General features: G+C 54.8%; 3 protein-coding genes across 3 annotated transcripts; 2 read left to right on the top strand and 1 right to left on the bottom strand.

The window, feature by feature from the left end:
* Positions 1–2,555: 2,555 nt before the first annotated feature.
* M406DRAFT_274941 (uncharacterized protein) lies at positions 2,556–10,599 on the top strand. Its single transcript, XM_040918240.1, has 2 exons — positions 2,556–3,257; positions 3,324–10,599. The coding sequence occupies exons 1-2, from the start codon at positions 2,997–2,999 to the stop codon at positions 10,245–10,247; spliced, it is 7,185 nt and encodes a 2,394-aa protein (XP_040778375.1). The 5' UTR covers positions 2,556–2,996; the 3' UTR covers positions 10,248–10,599.
* A 313-nt stretch (positions 10,600–10,912) lies between these two features.
* On the bottom strand, positions 10,913–11,472 carry M406DRAFT_254280 (4A/4B type thioredoxin-like protein; the record flags this gene model as incomplete). The annotated part of the gene is made up of 2 exons (XM_040916952.1): positions 10,913–11,086; positions 11,215–11,472. 2 exons carry the CDS (start codon positions 11,470–11,472, stop codon positions 10,913–10,915), a joined length of 432 nt encoding a protein of 143 aa, XP_040778376.1.
* A 434-nt stretch (positions 11,473–11,906) lies between these two features.
* On the top strand, positions 11,907–15,437 carry M406DRAFT_288464 (uncharacterized protein; the record flags this gene model as incomplete). Its single annotated transcript, XM_040918795.1, has 2 exons — positions 11,907–12,060; positions 12,129–15,437. 2 exons carry the CDS (start codon positions 11,907–11,909, stop codon positions 15,404–15,406), a joined length of 3,432 nt encoding a protein of 1,143 aa, XP_040778377.1. The 3' UTR covers positions 15,407–15,437.
* Between the last annotated feature and the right edge of the window lie 4,360 nt (positions 15,438–19,797).

Raw genomic sequence — 19,797 nt, forward strand, 5'->3', positions numbered from 1 at the left:
AGGCGTGGAAAGGAGTGAGGGTGAAGGTAGGAAAAGGGAACCAGTTGGTAGGGGATGACTACTAATTTGGAAAGCAGAAAGTCAACGACGTGGCGCCCGAGTCGAAGGAGTTGAAATCAGACGATAAGATCCGGAGCGATAACGGCTCGGGGTCTTGGGTGCGTTCCGGGGATGCGCTGGCTCAACTTTGTTCCACTTTCGCTAATTCCGTGCCTATTTATCAGGGGTGCTATGACCACCGCTGCGCCTACCCATAGTACGTGCTGTCCCCGAGCGAGGGTACGAATACGCAGTAGTAAAAGGTCCGTTGGCGGGGGCGGCTCTTAGGGGTCCAAAGGCTCGGGTAGGGACTGGGCCGCAGTGATCTGAGCCGTGTGTTGGTGAGACTTTTGCTCTCGAGAAAGAAAAAACAAGAAAAAAATCTAAACACGTTTCTTTCTGTAGTCAAGGGAATCCTGCCCACAATACCAGCACCCCGCCCAAGTCCCTAAGATTGTTCGAGGGCCTTTCTTTGTCTATTGTATTTGGTCAGGGCCCTGTAACAGTTAATAGCGCATCAAAACAAGCCGACCGTTCTCGGAGGTGAAGGACTTGTTAGGACCTTAGATGGGGCCAGCATTGCTTTCTTTTCTTTTCTGGGCGGATGGTTTCCTAACTGCCGTGGTTTGGACACATGCCCACTAACTACTTTCATGTATTCGGCCTAGCCCGGCGTGGTGATATATTCACATGCTTTTCCTCAAGTACTTACTTTGATAGGCCTCGTTTTTGAAGTCTTTTTTTTTGTTTTTTTTTTGTCGTTGCTCAACCTTATTTTGTTGACAGCCTTTGCGTTGTAAGGCTTGAGATGACGGATTCCGAGTTACAATCCGGCGAGAGAAAGGCGAAAAGTCGGTGCCGACTCATAGCTCTGCGCGCACAAGCGGTGGGGCTGCGGTATTGTTCATGAATGCGAGAGCGAGCAGTGCGTCTGCACCTCCTGACAATCACACCTGCTATAGTGATATTGCGTATGTGCTTCCATGCCGCTGCGCTGCAGGTGCTCCACGAGTCCCAACTGTGAGAAATGTGGAGAGGCGGCCATCTCCATTCCAAGAGCCCGGCCTGTCGGGTCTCTAAAGGGTTCGAGAATGTCACCGTTGACCGGCAGTCGACTTCCTCCTATGACGGCCTATGGGCTGTTTGAAAAATATAAAAATACACAGGGATCATAGTGGCCTAGCAGGCATAGCTGGAACTTTTCTTTTCTTATAGAAAGGCGAAATATTTTACACGGTGAGGATAGTTGAAGCGATAAAGTTGACTCTCTGGCTGGTGCTATGCTGGCATTGGCTCTGTAAGTAAGTACGTACTGTAGTACTAGTATGCCATCAACCTCTCTCGCTTGTCTCAAACACATATCGACCTTAGGGCCCTGAGAAGGCGGGGGTTTACCCTCTTAGAATCTTGGGGTCGTCCCATTGCCGATTGGTTGGGTTCCTTGCATATGCCTGTCTAGAAAGGTTTAGGCGGGTTCGCCCTTGGGTACTTTGCTAGAAATAAAAGAGGTTGGCGTGGTTGGTAGGCATAATGCCGTTAGAAAGCTTTTACCAACCAACGAACGACTCGAGACATCATCCGGCGACCTCCCCCACGACCCCATTCGAAGCTCTTGCTCGCCGAGAAGAAGCCTTTTGTTTGGATCGCCATTACTGCACAATCAATCATTCCCCACCGTCCGCTATCGAGGCGCGCCATCGCAGCTCCTGTTCCAAGACCCTTGAGGACCCCGAGAATTCTTGCCAGGTTGTTCTGTCTGTTCATTGATGACCCCAATCCAGTGCTGCTCATGGGTCAAGGGTGGGCCGGCATCAATGTGACATAGTGCCTGACGGTCACGGACCTACCCCCATCCATCTACTTTACCTCTGGTGTCTCGTCCCTTCTCCCTGAGCTGTAAGCGCCAACGCGACGACACGCATCTTTGGCGACACCAGCAGCGTGGATTGCGAGCGAGCCAAGCAAGATAGGGCTAATCCGCGCCCATCTCATTGCGACTTGGCCACCTTCATCGCTTTCCAACCTGGTCCACTTGGATAGACCTGACGCCCTGTCATGGGGTGCTGTGTGTGCTTGATCTCGATAGTGTGGCAGAGGGCTGCTTGCTAATTGAGAGTACAACATGGGTAAGTCCTAAATTATTCCCTCTCTGGCTTTGCTGGGGGTGAAACACCCAACCGTCGGCATATCCCACCATGGCATCATATCCTGTGGTTTTGGCCAGGGCAGTGGAACCCGTCTGTGTGCTCTCCGAGCCTCATCTGTTTCACAACGTCGAGGGAAGGAGGGGACTTTGTCGCGTTTGGCTCCTCGCCGGTCTCTTCCTACCCACCCTACCCACCCTCCTTCTCAGACTGTTTTCAGTTTTTTTCTTCTTCTCTGCCAGTCGTTCCATCAGTCAGGAAGTCGCCCAGGCTGTATATCCCCCTGACCGTTGAAGTTATCTGCTGGCCTCCCAGAGCCAATCGCTGTCAACCTTGTCGCATTGCTGACGTGAACCCATCCCATACGCAGCTCCCTCCTCGACGCTGCCCGACCATGCCTACGACACCTTGAAGTTCTCGCCCCGGTCGCCAATTCACGAGGAGGAAGAGGACTGGGACAGGACTGTACGGATTGGAGAGGTGGACCCGCAGACGGTACGGCGCATTGCACACTCGAGAGACTCCTCGTTAGAGGCACTACAGTCCGGCGGGCTTGTTGCGAAATCTTCGTCGTCACAATCCCACTCGCCTTCGCGTTTAGGTACGGCAGCGCCTCGCACGGCTGCCGGGGCTATCTTTGAGCGGACAATCGACCTGAAGGCTGCTTCTTCTTATGGCCACCACAGACAGACCTCGATTGTGCATGGCATACAGCATTCGAGGAATGGGAGCCACGCCAGTACCTCGTCCAACCCGCTGAGCCCAGAGATCATTGCCGCTGCTGGGGCCGCGCTCACCCCAGAACGAGCTGAAATGCATCCTTACAGTCGTGGCGAGCCTGATAGTGCTCCGGCATCCCGCCCGCCTACAGCCATGTCAGGTACGACGTTGGGCCCAGGTCAGCTCCCCGAGAGGACATCGTCTGCGACGGAAGCGAGCACCAATAGCCGGAAGCTGGAGCGCATACATAGTGGTAGGAGGCGCGATCATTCGCATCACCATTCCCACTCGAGACATCACAAGGAAGACCAGAAGACTGTCGGGGAGTATGCTTTGCATGTTCTATTCACCTCGGTAGGTAGTGGTGGTCCGGCCCTGGGTGATGTGACAGGGCAAACATGCTAAGTCTGGATACTATAGTTCATTGCGCAGGCCGAGGAGAAGTTGAACGACTCCATCACCGTGCCCTTCGACCCCGAGCCGCAGATAGAGCAGATATGTGGGCCAGGTGTGGACCCTGCTTTCGACCAGAGTATTTCTGCACTAGGTCATATCGCGAGCCTCAAGCCCAAGGCACTCATCGACTCCATGATGCTCTGGAGGAAAAGCAAGAGTGACGCAGCGAACGATGCCCGTATGGCGTCCAAAGGCCAAATGCCGCATCCAGGTGCCTCCCTGCAGAGGAGGAACACCGAGCCCGTACAGCCCAACGGGATGGGAGAACACTTCCAGATCAACGGACAGTCTTTCGCATCAAAGCACGAGTACGTCGCTCAGGCTGAACGTCGGTCCCTGGTGTCCATCTATATCCTGTGCCGAGTGCTACTAGAAGTGATACGCCAGAGCACATTGGCATCCATCACACCCGAGATGGAGGATAAACTCGAAGGCATCATCTTCAGCCAGCTGAAGATCGCGGACACGGAGCAATTGATGCTTTCGCCCCTGAAACTGGCCAATTGGAATCTTTTTGCACAGCTGCTAGGAGTCATGAGCGAGATCAATTTCGACAGCGTTGCTGAACGTTTCATTGCCGATCTGGACCGTTCCCTCCAAGAGCATGGCGTTCTCAAAAGCCCGATATCTGCCAACCGCGATGCTACCGAGGGCAAGATCGAGCTTGTGCTGGGCGGGATGAAACACCTGAGGCTAAAGATCAGCCCTCCCGAGGCATGGGATCGAACGTGCAATTTCATGATAGCACTGGGCAAGTTGTTCGCCCGGTCGCATGGGCAGAAGGTCAAGGCGGCGTTTTGTCAGATGCTCGAGATGCTCATGCTCCCTATCGCCGCGAAGGCGAGCAATGGCGACTTCAGCAATCCGAAGTGGGCCGAAGTTCTCGGACACGTCAGTCCACGCCTTGCGCAGATATTTGTCAAGCCGCGACACTGGACTTTCGCGTTCCCGCTGACAGCAACCCTGCTTTGTGTCTCGAATCCGGACACCTTTGGACAACAGTGGCCACAGCTGGTATATCCCTTGCAGACGAAATTCAAGGACCGTTATTCGAAGCCAATCTGCCTGCAAGTGCTATCTCGGCTCGTTTGGACGTATTTGATGCGCACAGTTGATAGCGCAGCCGGGACAGCAAGGAAACTCGACGAGGTCGTCAAGCTGATTCTGCCCCCGACAAGGCGGTCCATCCTCGCCAGTGATCCCCTGGTGGCAGAACCCCTCATACAGATCATCAGGATCATTGGCTTTAAGCAGCCAGAATATTGTTTCAAGAACATCATCTTTCCCCTCGTCAACGCTGACCAATTCAACTCTGGTAAAGACCTAAAGGTCGACAATTTAGATCCGGACAAGATGGTAATTGGCATCAGGGCTTTCCTGGCCATCATCTCAGATCTGGAAAAGGGGGATGAAGGCTGCCCTCCGTTTCCACTCTATTACCCTGCCCCGCCATCACCGCCGGACCGCATGCCGACCTCACCCATCATAGCATCACCTTCGATCGGTCTCCTAGCGAGTCCGGCTGCGGCACCCTCTGATAGAGGAAGTTTGACAGGTCCTGTTGTCAGCCACAAGCTTAGTGATACCGTCCGAGAGTACTACAACAAATTCTGTGAAATTCTGGGCAAGATCACCATCATCTGCGATAACACCTTTGGCGGACAAGCCACACTCGACGAAAAGTTTGGCAGCCCTGGGCCTAAGACTCCGATGTCAGATACCTTTAACTTCCGCAAAGATGACCATCAGAGCCCCCATGAAATGAAACAGGCCTTCTACGAGCTCCTTCATGTGGCCGTTCAGGCTCTACCGCGCTGTCTGTCAACAGATACACCTTTTGATCCCCTCATCAACCTCCTGTGCACGGGTACGGCTCACCTGCAGTACAATATCGCTGAGTCCTCAGCGCGATCTCTGAAGGCCATTGCACGACAGTCTCACGCACAAGCAGTGACCACAGGCTTCTCTCGCTTCATCTTCAATTTCGACGACAGATATGCCACAATATCAGACGGCGGGATGCTGGGGCCGGGCCACATCGAGAACACCCTGAGGCTCTACGTCGAGCTGCTGCAGATCTGGATTGAGGAGATCCAGCGGCGACACAAGCAAGGCGTTGCAGAGCCGGGCGAGACCAATGGGGCTGACAAGAGGGGCTTTCAGCTCGGCCGGCCTGGCATTTGGGAGGATGTCAGTCAGATCGAGGCGCATGGCCTGTTTTTCCTCTGCTCTCAGACTCGGACCGTCCGTTACTTCGCTATCACCGTCTTGCGACTGATTACAGAATTTGATACGGCACTCGGGAAGTCGACGAGTGAAGAGAAAGACACTTTGAGACTGATCGATATCCTTGAGAATGATTCCATGCAGGTTATGAGCTTCAAAGATGATCAGCTGTCAGTAGCCGAGCGCAGTCGCATACAGAGGGGCATACAGCACAACAATAACCAGGGCGCGCTGATCGAGCTTTGTACAAGTGACGCTTCTTACGACACGACCCTATGGTTTCAATTGTTTCCTAACCTCATCAGTCTTGCTTACAAGCAATGCCGGACGACGGTCACAATCGGGCGTCATCTGGTGTGCAATCGCATCCTTCAGATGTACAAAGCAATCACACTGCTCTCGGAACCTTCCAGGGGCTTATACTACGGATCCGATCCTGGCAGTGCCCGTTTTGTTGGACGCACGCCTACAACTCAACCTGAGGTCTTGGTCGAGCAGTGGAAGTTGTTTTTGATCTTCGCCTGCACGACGCTGGCGGATCCTGAGAACCCACGGGCTGATCCCTTCTACGGGAATTCGCACCTGCACAATGGCTCATTTGTCGTCTCAACCGATAAGATCCTCTCGGCGCGGACCTTGTTTAAATACCTCAACCCCCTGCTGTCTGTCTCGTCAGTGTCTGTCAGGGAGGCCGTGGTCACTGCAATGGGCTCGATCAATATCCACGTCTTCCGCACGCTACTCGAGGAACTGCAGGGACATACTACTCGCTGCAACGATGAAGCCAGAGCTCGCATTCACCAGCGGGCGACTAGCAGTCCTCGTCGGAACCGGAGGTTGGATCTCTTGAGGACCGAGATCACGCACGTGTACAAGCTCACGGCGCACTTCTTGAAAGAGCCCGAGGCGAACCAAGACGACTGGCTTGTCAATAACATCGTCACGTACGCCAAAGAATTGAAGATATTCCTCATGGACGAAAACGTCCAGATGGACTGGGACTTTCAAAAGCTGCGGCGGCATTACTGTGGCTTGATGGAGGAGCTGTTTGAGGGTCTCAACACCACAGCCGACCCGTCGAGATGGGTTTCCTTTGAAGCTCGTAAATCTTCCTTCGCCCTGATGGAAGAATGGTGCGGGTTTTCTCCCAATCAATCTCAGATCGCCCAGAGACAAGACAGTATGGCTCGCTCCGTAATGAACCAGCAAAACATGGGCGAGAGAAACACAACGTCACCAGCGATGGAGATCGAGAAGCGCAATCTGAGGCAAGCGGCCCTGAGTGCCATGGCTGCGCTCTGTGCAGGCCCCGTGAGCGTCACAACCGAAAGTGGTGCCGTCTTACAATTTGACGTTCGGCGAATGCTGGCCTGGATCGAGACGATTTTCAGCAACGGCAATGACCGGGCAAAGCTTATTGGCAGACGTGCCCTGAAAAACGTGATCGTCTACAATCAGGAGTTTCCCTACCTTTTGGAACATTGCGTCTCTCGGTGCTATCTGACTGATGTTCCCAAGGTACTCGAGAGCTACTTCGCTGTGGTTACAGAGGTTCTTCTGGATTACAAAGATTTTCCCTCACCCTACTGGAAACTTCTTGGCCTTTGCCTTTTCACACTTGGTAACGATCAAAGCGAGATCAGAACTAGATCTGCACAGGTACTTCAGGGCATTGAGGAACGCCACCTGCAGGCCAAGCCCTCCAAGATTCGAGACTTTGACATCAGCATCTCCGACAAGACCAAAGCTGTCTACAAGCTCGCCCAATTCAAGATATCCGAGAGGCTCTCGAAACAACATGCGGAATTGGCATTTTATCTCTTCTCCGAATTTACGTTCTATTTCAAGGACTTGCAGCCTGTCAACCAGAGGAGCGTCATTGCCGTCATTTTGCCTTGGATTCAGTCGGTCGAGCTCAAGGTCGACCCGAACGGCGGACCAACAGGACAGTCCTACGTTCTATTGGCAAACCTGCTCGAGATCACAATCAAGTCAAGTGCGGCGCTTCACAACGAAGTGCAAGCCCTCTGGCAAGCTCTTGCAACAGGTCCTTACCCTGGCAATGTTCGTCTCGTGTTGGATTTCATCATGCAATTGTGTCTCGAGCGCCGAGAGCAGAATTTCGTCGAGTATGCTAAGCAAATTGTGGTGTTTCTGGCTAGCACAAGCAGCAACCCTGGTCACAAGGTAGTGGAATTCCTGCTCCTGCAGATCAATCCCAAAGCAATGGTACCACATGAAAGACGGGAGGCGATGGCTCCTCCGTCAGACGCCGGTCATTTCCCGTACTGCGCGGACTTGAGCGATGCTCTACCGGTTGGGACCAAGCAAGCCGGCTTCTCGTTAGGTCAACTCTCGCTGATCCTACTCGTTGACCTCATGGTGTCTCCTGTCAACCTGCAGAAGGAGAGCATACCGGTCCTCCTGCAAGTCGTCTCTGTTCTGTGGGATCATTACACGCCTCTGGTCCAGGATCAAGCACGAGAGATGCTGGTCCACCTCATTCACGAGTTGGTCATCTCGAAGCTTGATGATGACACTCCCGAGAAGACCAAGAAACCCATCGAGGATCTCATCGAGTTGATCCGACGGCATGATCGCTCGGTTGTCTGGAGCTACGAAGACAGCAATGGCAAAGTCACCGACCACGATACCAAGGTTCCGCCGAGCATGGAGTTTCTCGCCACCAGAGTCGTAGAGACTTTCGAGCTTACCTTTCCCGGCATCAAGGAACAGTGGGGTCGCTTGTCCCTTACCTGGGCCACGACGTGCCCTGTTCGCCATCTGGCTTGCCGTTCCTTCCAGATATTCCGGTGTATCCTGACTTCACTGGATCAGTATATGCTGGGCGATATGCTTGCCAGGCTGTCAAACACGGTGGCTGATGAAGATGCTGAGATACAGTCTTTCGCGATGGAGATATTAACTACGCTGAAGACGCTTATTGCTAAGCTGGACGCCGAGCAGCTGACCAACTTCCCGCAGCTCTTCTGGACTACATGCGCGTGCATGGAGTCGATCAACGAGCTGGAGTTTCTTGAGTCGGTGAAGATGCTAAACGAGTACATGGACAAGGTTGACTTACAGCAGGCTTCCACGAGGCGACTGCTTACCGATGGCCAGCCTGCCAAGTGGGACGGCCAATTTGACGGATTGCAACCTCTTCTGTACAAGGGGCTCCGATCGTCTGTCTGTCTGGATGCCACCCTCAAGACTATCGACAGGATCGTCTGTCTGCCCAGTGACCCACTGGTGGGTGGCGACGACCGTATCTTCTTTGCTGTCATAGCGAACCTGCCTCGATTTCTCCACGCGATGGAGCAGAGTGTCCCGGCGGAGGATGTGGTCCAAACAGCCGAGAATTTATTACAAGTCGCTCTCGCCCAGGGCCTGTCAAGCTTGGCTATGGTGCTCGACGGATACCTGTCACGACGTCACGAGACAGCAAAGGACTTCACCATGCAGACACTCGCCGCCCTTCAGGAGTTGTTCCTGCCACAGCTCAACTTCGCAATGATAACAACTCTGATGGGCATGCTGACCAACAGACTAGCCTGGGTCAAGATCAACACCATGCATGTCCTTCGCGTCATCATCCCCGAGATCGACATGCGAAAACCCGAAATGGCTGGTCACGGCTCCGATCTCATCTCGCCCCTTCTGCGCCTCTTACAAAGCGAATACTGTATGGAGGCCCTCAGTGTCCTCGACAACATCATGACCATGTCCGGCTCGTCCATGGACAAGCACCACCTGCGCATGAGCATGACCCGGCCAACCTCCAAGGCCGTTCGCAAAGAGTATGAGCGCACTCAGAGCCTATTCGGCATACCTGAGGACTCTGGATGGGCGATACCGGTGCCCGCCAAGAAGACAGATTCAACTCGTGCCAATATCCACGCTGCGTTCTACATGTGCCAGACCGAGGGCGGCATGATCGTCGAGGCGACGCCGACACCAGAGGTGGAGTTCCACGCAGATGAATTCCCCTACGGGTACTTCCCTGCCTCGGACCGGACAGACACGATGATGTCTGACGAGGGTCGTGGGGATGGTGATCTGGTGTCAAAACTCGACAGTCTTGATGATTTCTTCGACGATATCCCCCACAGTCCGCCCAGCGATGGACGCTCCTCTCGCACCATCACCGAGTACGCGCCCGACTCTTTCGAGTCGCGCTCGCTCTATGATGAGCAGGTCCTGCCCATCCTCAGCATGGCTGGCAACGAGAACAATACCTCTTTCCAGAACGGCTTCGCCGATAACAGACCGATGCTAGGTGTGCGCGAGGGTGCGAACAACACGATGAACCCTGGGGCGTTTGCCTCGCCGACTCGTCCCGGCCTTCATTCGCGGTCCATCACTTCGCCGTCGGCGCCAAGTTCCTATCAACCTACTTTCGCATCTGATGACGAGCTCCTCGAGGACGTCTTCTCTGATGCCGAGGACAGCGCTGGCATGCCTGGACACAATGAGAGCAGTTTCTTTTTGGAGAATATGGTCAGGCAGCCGCCGAACCAAAGTCGGTCTCGCGTGCGAGGCCTCACAGGCGGAAGGTCTCTGGAGGCACTGCCGGAGTGGGGAAGGCCCAGTGGTCGCGACCCGGTCCCTCGAATGCCCGGTACTTACGTGCCCAACACGCCACACAGTGACATGCTTTGAAGATGACGAGAGATGAAGACGACGTGAAAGATGAATTTTATTTCGGGATGGGTTTGATTCTATCTAGCATTATGATATCCAGGTGGGAAGACGGGTGTGCATACAGATGATGTACGGACTATGTTTTTGCTGGCCTGAGTAGATAATTGTATGCATGGTGATATTGGATACAACGGATGTAACAGTTCTCACTGGGGACGGCACGACCAAGTGGCATGCATGCACTTGTTCCCGAACTCCTTTGAGTCCGATGAACGACTTTGACGTACAAGAGTGAGGCGTACCTGTTGCGGACATTTTTATCACATCTTCTTGCGGGGAGCATTAGCATAATTCAATGAATGTAGTGTGTATGTGTTTTGATTTCGTGAGACCAACCGGAAAAGATCCAATCACCCTGCGCCTGTTGCTTCGTCTGATCCAAGATCGCTCATGAAGCCTGATGACCTCCTGTGGGATCATTCCCTCTTCTGGAGTAACAAGCTCCTGCGATATAGGCTTCTCCCCACTCGCGAAACAGTCTTTTCAGGTGGTGACCTCAAGCTGCTCAGGCGAGATAACCTCTCCCATTGCGATAGTGTCCTGTTCTCGCGGGAATGTCCGTCCCTGGGGCGGCAAACTCCGGCGAAACAGCCTGACAGAGCACCAACAAGGTCTTTCATTATCTAGTAACGATACCTCGTGGAATAGTCCTTGGGACTGACAACCAGACCACGACCCTTCTTGGCGCCTCGGTAGATGGTCTCGATAATGTCGATGAGCTCTTGCTTATCCTCAAGAACGAAGGATAGCTTATTGTTGTTACCGGTGCCGAGATCGCACATGATGTGTTTATTTCTCTGTGCAAATTGAACCCAAGTCAGCAAATAATCCCTTATTTATGAGCCGTACAACGTGAAGGGAGTAGGCCCTGGCAAGACGGAAAGAAGGGAAAGGTTTGTGTGGGGGTCGGGGTGGCGGAACTGACGAAGAAGAACATGACGGTGCACGGGTCGTACAGCTCGTACATGGTGTTGAAGTCGGGCACGCGGTCGATGTCGCAGACGTAAATGACGGCAAAATTCTTGACGCGCTCAGCGATCTTGTAGAGGACTTCGTCCTGGCGCATGCAGTCTGGGTCGTGGTCGCGGCCGAAGCGGATCACGACAAGGCGCTCGTCTTCGGACAGGATGGCTTGGTCGACGTGCCAGCCGGATTCGAGATGGGGGAGGACGACGGAGCCCATAGCGATGATGGGGGTTTGTACGTTGTGGGGTAAAGGGTTGTTGATGGAAGCTCGTCTGTAGTGTGTGGTTTTGGACAGCTTGTGCGCAAGCAACGTCGACACCGTGGTGATGGTCGTTGGAAAGTAATGAATGTTGCCTGCCTGTGACAATGGGAAGCCAGCGGAGACTAAGTAGCCTATAGCCTCTATCTACCACTAAGCTAAGCAACAAGGGGAATGATCATAGTACCCTGTACTATGTACCACGCCAACAAGTATAGCGGTCCTCTGTTGGCTGATAAGATAAGCCAGAAAGTTGGGCGGTGACAAAAGAAATATCGGCAGAATATCGCAACTTTCCATCCATTCATGGTGAATGTTGCGACTGGTGGGAGGGATACTGCCCTCTGCACAACCATACAAAACTATTTCATACCACGCTGAGCAACGACAAGATGGGAAAGAGACCGTCTCGGGGAGCTGATGCGAACACGCGCAACAAGAGGGTGAAGATTGTTCATGAGGCTCCGACAAGCGAAGAGATCCATAACAGCCGGCAACTTCAGCAGCTTCTGGCATTCGAGCAGGACTTGCAGAAAGCGAGACATGGTGCGTCACAGCCCCGTCGACCTCTTGTCCATCTATCATTATTCCCTATTAACACTTGGCATGTACAGGGTTGCAATCATTCAAAGTCTTCCTCGACGGGATCCTAACACAAGAGGGCGCCAACAACGACGAGCAAGTCCAGATCTTAAGAGACTACCTCGAATCTGCGAAGCGACAAGATGGCGATTTCGAGACGACGTACTTCCCGGATATCATGGAGACATGGAGCTATGCTTCCCACTCCAACAATGACAACGTCATGTCAGCGGTGGCGGTGACCCTGGCTCTGCTGTTGAAGTTCATATCACAGAGACTCGAGCTCGCGGCACACGGGTTGGGCATTGGCCGAACGCTCCTGCACAAGCGGCAGCAGGATCTCATCGCCCGGAATCTATCAATGGACAAGAGCAAGGAGTTTATAATATCCCCGACGCTAAGGCTGCTGAGGGAGGTCATCTGTCTTGACGGTGGCACCCTGGCGAAACCGATTTTCCGCGCGAGGAATTTCACCTTTAAGTCCCTGGCCCGGAATATGGGCATTCGGTATCTCGGCGAGGGTCTCGAAGATATGAAGAGGCCGTCGGCCCGTACGAATGCCATCCGCCTCTTCCTGAGTGCGCTCAAGTTCCTGCACGCAGAGGCCAAGGTGGAATTGCTGTCGCAGAAGGAGATTCCTCTGGCCCTGACAAAATCTCTGAAAGATGATCCACCTTATCTCATCATTGAGATCCTCGACACACTCCAAAATCATGTTCTTAGGGACGAGAAACTCCCCGGACAGATCAAGGGCAAGCTGCTCAACTCAATGGCCCTGAGCCGGTTCGCATCTCTTTACCAATACGAGCACAACACTTCTAAGGACGACGGGAAAACATCAGTGGAAGACGCTGTCCACACATTTCTTATGGTGGCGTGCACTTCTCCGACGGCAGGTATATTGAGGCCGCAATCTGGGTATTATCCCGGGCATGTCGACCCGGATGACGTTGCGATTCCATTTGCCGGCGATGAGGTGGAGCCTGGTCTGGAAAGCGTCACATGGATGAACAAGTTCCGTGATGACATCCCAGTGCGCAATGTTCTTCTTGCAGACTTCGTCAAGTGCTTGAAGCCACACTCGAATACCAAGCAGAGCGAGCTGCTCCTCGCTATCTTCCAAGCCGCCCCAGAACTGGCGGCCCGGTATTTCATCGACAAACAGTCCTTCACATTTGATCCCAAGCTGTCCGCCACGTGGATAGGCTATTCTGCGTTCCTGTACAAGGCAGTCGAACAGCCCATCCCAGACTATTTTGGTCACGCGAATGGATATGCTCGCGTTCCTCCGCCGACATCCATCATCATTGATAATATTCTGCCACTTCCCATGACCCAGAAGATCCTTGTCAAATGCCTGGCGCAGAGTTCGGACCTCATTCCTTTCATCGTCATGCGACTGCTGGTGGCTGCCATGCAGAAGCTGCAAATAGCTCTCGGATTTCACGGAGAAGCAGCAAAGACCCAGAACCGGTCTATATGGGATGACTCTGCACGGAGACTTATTGATGAGTTCTGTCAACGGGCGCCAGGTACGAAAGAGGTCATTGCGTGCTACAGAGGGGTGGGCGACTCAGATCTGCTGCAGCGTGAGGCGGCGAGCCGGCTGCTGAGGCTCTACTACGAGGTTATCCCTCAAGTGGCTCTGATGGCCAAGTTTGACGTGTCACCGCTGCTCATCCAAGCCATCAAAGCTCTGGACGAGGAGCAAAAGAGCGACGAGGACCGCAGGCTTCGGCTGGTGGAATTGGACAACCTACTCGCAATCGCTGGATACTCCCCAGGCATGAGATGGTTCGCCAAGTCCCAGGATCTGCTAGTGTCTCCCTTTGTGGCTCTGCTCAAAGTCCTCATCACTGCGCCCGCAGGAGTCTCACTGGATGGGCTCAGGAGCGCTCTGGGTGCAGTGGCAGAAGAGCACCAGCTCATCCAGTCTGCGGGCGGTAGCTCCCTGCCGCTCCTAGACACCCTGCAGTCGACGCAAGACTCGGCCGAAGTATCATCCTGCAATGCTCTTTGGGCCTTGCTTGACAACAGCGCATCAAGATGTGCAACAGCTCCGGTCAAGTACCTTGAGATGATGCAAGAATTCTATGACGAAGCGGGTAGCGAGGAGCAACATGGCTCGGGTGATTCACTAAGTCCATTCACGCTTGCGTTCATTGAACAGCTTCCGTTCACCGTCCAGTCGGCAAGCGACAACGATCTTTCTATTTTGGCACGCTTCGTCGCCGACTACCTGAACTACTCGCGTGGCGAGAACAAGGACGACGACGACGTCTTCGGCCGGCTGCTGGAAAGGGTCGAGTCGGCCTTCTCCGCAAAGCCTTCTGCGGCCAAGCTGCTGAAGAAACACGCAAAAAAGTCTCATGTCTCGCACGAGCTCTCAAAATGGGGCGCCTCTTTTTCCGCTGGCAAGATCGATGAAGCCTCTGCGCAGGGGGATGACGATGACACTATGTCACAAGAAGCGCTCACGGAGCTGCTCTTTGCCCCGGCTGCCTCCACAGACATGGAAACCTCAGCCCTTTCGAAGTGGGCGACTAAAGAGGCGGATGAGCTTATTGAAGAGGGTTACGCTGCCTCTGTCGTGTCACTGCTAGCCTCCGAGCACACCAGCATCAGGAAAGAAGCCCTCGTCAGTATCTCAAAGATGGCAGCCAAGGTGAACGACTCGTCATACGAGGAGAAGCAGCAGATCTGGCTCCTTCTCTCGGAGCTCGTGGAGTCATGCCGCTCCCAGGTCGATGCAGGTCCGGTGGCAAACGGGATCGTGGCCTTTGCTCGTCACGCGCTGACGGCGCTCAAGGACCCGCTGCACTGTATGTACGGCAAGGTCAACTCGTTCCTGCTTCGAGGACCGACATGGAAGCTCGAGAGACTACCTCTTGTGCACGATGTCCTCCAGGAGGGCCCGGAGCTTGACGACACGTACTACGCAGAGCTGAGCTGGCTCTTCTCTTACCTGCTCGACGGTCTCCAGGACGAAGCGGATATGTCGACGTATCACAACATGCGCTTGTTTGAACGGGTGCTATCCCTAATCGGCAATCCGTACATGCGCCAAAATCTGAGAACATCAGCTCTGAAGATCATATACCGGGCGACGTGCATTGAAGGGGGCAGCACAACCCTGGTCACAAGGTTCGGCATTGTCAGCTGGCTTGCGGCGCAGTATGCAGCCCAGGATACAACTTCTGGGGGCGAGGTCTACAAGGCACTGCTCATGAGGATATGGGGGACTGCTGATCAGGGGCGAATAGAGGAGTGGAGCAAGGAAGGCATTTCTGATTTATTGGAGAGGGTATGATACACACTCATAGTAATCAGAATTCACACACAAGCTGTCATGGCATGATTGCATCCAAGCATCGTCTGCTGATGAAAGGGCCAATGCGTAAGTGGTGATATGGGTGAGGGGGGAAGAAATTTGATGATAAGGCTGTGTTCTCCTCGATGCATGCTGCATGGGAGGTGCTGGCTGGTGCTGGGCCAATTGGCTCCGAGGCTCATAATGCTTGCCAGTTAAGGGTACTAATTTAGTGAGTTGGTTGCTGTGGGTGGGTGCTGAGTGAACTTTGCACAGCTGGCTGCATTGAGAATGTGGGGGAGATGGAGAGATAAAACATAGTGTACAGTAGTAGTCGCAGTCGCAGTTGCTAGCCTGCCCGTGGACCCCTTCTCCAAAGTCACTTGGCACCACCACCATTGGGCTCTCTCTGTCAACTAACCTCCCAATTTCTTCACCATCGACACACAAAAAAACGGCCACAATCCATCACCCAATCCAGCTGTCATGAGCGGCAGCAGCAGCAGCGAGAATATCTTCAACAGGACCCACAACTGCCACCGAATCCTTCCAAGACCCTCTTCAGGTCTATTTTTGTAGCAACCCTGTACTTGACCAGACCTAGACCTGTATTTGTCTGCCCACTACCTCCCTCTGTCTTTGCGAACTGCTCTGTCGCACAAAAGCCTCCCCACACGCGCACACACGAATAAGCCTTCTGCCAAAGCAACCTCACCAGCTGGCAGCGCCCAGAATCCTCTAGCAAACGCCATATAGACAGACCCAATCAGGGGGGGAACGCCTCATCATACCTCTGCGACCTGTCAAGTGGCTTGTGGCAGCTGCCTACCTACCTCTGGCTTGCCATTTTATCCAATTCCCGCCCCGACCACGGACTGCCTCGCCCTTCAACTGACCGCCACCAACTCCACTACTCGCGCTACCTACCATAGTACCAGCTACCGGCGATCAACATCTTCTCGATCGTGCTGGACTGCACCGTCCTGTCCCTAGCTCGCCAGCACCTCCGTCGTCATAGCACGTGTCGTCTGCGGGCATCATAGGCCACGTCTTCCCCCATCCCTCCACACATACACATCAACAACCGCAAATGCTGCCACAACCATGGCAATACGATACGAGCTCAATTTCCTACTTCATCTGAAGGAGTCGCCCTTATGCCTCAAGCCGAAGGACCTCCCACCGCGGGAGGACTGGATGGGGTGAGCCTGGCCCCATTGCTGCGGCCCTCGGGATCTCCTGATGCTAACTAAACATGACCCAGCCCTCCTCCAGATTCGATCCGCGCGCAGACCAAGGCCACAACAGATCGGTTTAAGACAGAAGCCTCACTGCCCGACCAAGGCGGTCGCCGTCCTGGTGCCGACCGCCACGGGTCTCGCAACGGAAGCAGTATGTGTATCCCGGCGAACACGCAAAAAGTGACCTGGAAACGTGCAAGTCCACTGACACTTATATGTTCACCTTTTACAGGCGCAGATGGTATCACGCTTGGCCCACCTCGCACAAATTTCCCCTCCAGCAGCGCACGAACCAACGCCTTTGGCGACTCCGACCGCAGCGACAGGACTCCACGCGACTCGGAATTCCGCGACCGCTTCTCGCGTGGCAAGATCGGCGGTGGAGGTGGCGACGGCGATTTCCGCAGTGCGAGAAATACCAACTTCCGTGCGCGCGGCGACGATCGAGATACCGAGGGATGGAGCATGGTCAAGCCCCGCAAGAGCTTTGGCCAGGAAGGCGCAGAGCGATTTACTGGACGCATGGGCGGCGACAACCGACACAATGACCGCGGGCTTAAGGAGCGTGATGAGCATGATGGTGTCAAGGATCGACGCCGCACCTTCGAGACTGACGGCGAGGAAGGCGATGCGCCCCGTAGGAATGGCCTCAACCGGGGCAGGACAGACCCGTGGTTCAAGGAGAACCCGCCCAAGCCAATCGACGCAACCGAGCGAACATCAAATCGCGAGCGTATCGAGAAGGCAAAGAGTTGGCGTGTGCAGGATGCTGATGAGAAGCCGGGTAATTCGCGCACCGACCGCGGGAATGCTGAGCGCTACGAGCGGCGATGGGATAGGGATCGTGATCAGCGGCCGGCTGAACGGGAGCCTGAGTGGCTGGACGAGCCTCTGGAAGAGAAGGGCGCTGGACATACTGAGGCAGACCTCAAGAAGTTCATGGAGAGCATGAAGGCGAGGGCCGGCCCCAAGGCCGGCGAGGGGCTTGCAGGTGATGGCTTCGAGGGGGGGGCACCTGGCCTGCCCGCTTTTTTCGCTGCTGACCCTCCCGCTGTCAAGTCGGCGCCAGCTGTGGAGAAGGGACCAGACCGGTTCTTTGCTGCCTTTGGCGAGACGCAGCTGGCCGCGGCCTCTCCTGCTGCAGGCGATAAGCCAGAACCGGCCAAGGTGCCAGCTGCGAAATCGTCGAGGTTCGCCAATCTGTTCTCGGCCCAGACTGTCGAGCCTCGTGGGCAAACTGAACCACCTACTCCTGCTGCTGCTGCTTCTGCTGCTGCCATGCCTCCCATGCTGGGCGGTGGGCTCGTGGATGGCCAGCAGTCCGATGCAGACAAGCAGGCGTTCCAGGCGCTCCTCTCTAAGCTTCAGCTCCCACGCGCAGCTGAACAGAGCACACCCACACCGCCCAACGTCAACGCATACTCCCAGCCGCCGCCTCCGGCACAAAAGACACCTCATGATCCTCTTCGAGAGCTGGAACAGACCCTGGCACAGAAGATACAACTCGGGTCACCCGAGCCCGCAGGCTCCTACGGGATGGGCCGTGTTGTTGAGGAACCTCGTCTGCGCTCCGTGCCGCCAAATGGACCAGAGATATTGGCTCCACGTCCCGTTCCCCCGCCGAGCCAGCCGCCGTCAGCTCGACCTGATCAGATGTTACAAGACCTTGTCAGCCAGCGTCATAATGCCCAGAGTCAAGGCAGCGGCCGAGCAGAGTACGCCCCTGAGCCTCAAGCGGCCTTCCTCATGCAGCTCATGCAGAACCGAATCCCTCAAGACCCACGGCCGATCGAACAGATTATGCGCCACCCGCAGCCTCAGAGACAGGCTGCAATTCCTCACTTCCAAGAGCGCGAGCCAGATTTCCTGCGCGATCGCATTCCTCCTCAGCAGCAACAGCAACAGCAGCAGCAGCAGCAGCAGCAGCAGCAGCGGGCGATGCGTCCACCGCAACCTCCAGCTGGCTTCACTGAGGAGCAGTTCCGCCGTGCCGACGACCCCGGCCGGCTGATGCAGCCCCCTCAGATCCTCCAACGTCAGGCCATGGCACCACCGGGTCTGGAAGGCATGCCAGGACAGCAGCCGCTATGGGCTGGCCAGCAGGGACCTCCAGGTGCGCAGCGTCAACCGCCGATGATATTGCCACCAGGATTCCAGGGCGGTCGGCCTCCCAACGGCCCCATGCCTCCTGGCATGTTCAACCCGGCCGCCATGCCTCCAGCGATGTTCTCCCCCCCTGAAAACATGCCAGGCGGTCAACGGGTGCAGCCGCCTCCAGGCTTCTTCCCCGGTGGTCCACCTCCTGGACCAGCCTTCATGCCTGGACCCCCGGGTATGGGAGGTGCTTTTCCCGGGCCCGATGGTATGCTGTTCCCTGGGCCTTTTGATGGCCGTGGCGGCATGCCACCACCTGGCGCCGCGCCTTTCCGCAGATAGAAACAAATTGAAGATGGTATTTTTTTTGGTCAGTTTCAACAGCCGGGATGACACGGGGCCCATAAAGAGCGAGGGTAAGCTGTGAAGGCAAAAGTGAGCTTATTCTCCGATCTAGTTGTTGTCTTTTTTGGGGGCCTATCAAAGGAAAATCATCAAGGCGATATCGGGCCAACCCCCCCCCCCCCCCTTTTCTTTTCTTCTTCTTCTCTCTCTCTCGCGCACGCGCGCGGAACAGCAGCCCCCCGAGCTCCGAAAGACAGTGAGAAAACCGCAGGTCTTGCTATTCTTTCTTTTTCACATTACACGGGCCCAGAAAAGGACCTACCACCAATCTTCACCAGGTGGTGATGATGATGACGATGGAAGTGGTTGGCGCCTGGAGCCTTTGGGCTTTGACTTTGGGTTGGTTGATCGCGGGCTTTTCTTCTTCTAAGCGGTCTTTGAAAATCTTTGAAATTGGGGGGTGGGAGAGACGAGCAATGGACGACTGTAACTACCCACATTCTAGGCGCGTGTCTACAAGAGATAGTGATGAGTGTACGAATGAGACACATTTTGCTGCCCGAGAGTGCATCAAGCGCCCTGCCCATCGGGGGATACGTGTCGTGAGAGAGAGATGAGAATCATTCACAGGGCCATGAAAGCTATCGATATTAAATCACCCTAGACAACCTGTTCTAGAGAAGACAATCTGCCCCCCCCCCCTTCTCCTCG

The sequence above is a fragment of the Cryphonectria parasitica genome (assembly GCF_011745365.1).
Source record: "Cryphonectria parasitica EP155 unplaced genomic scaffold M406scaffold_3, whole genome shotgun sequence".
Taxonomy (NCBI): domain Eukaryota; kingdom Fungi; phylum Ascomycota; class Sordariomycetes; order Diaporthales; family Cryphonectriaceae; genus Cryphonectria; species Cryphonectria parasitica.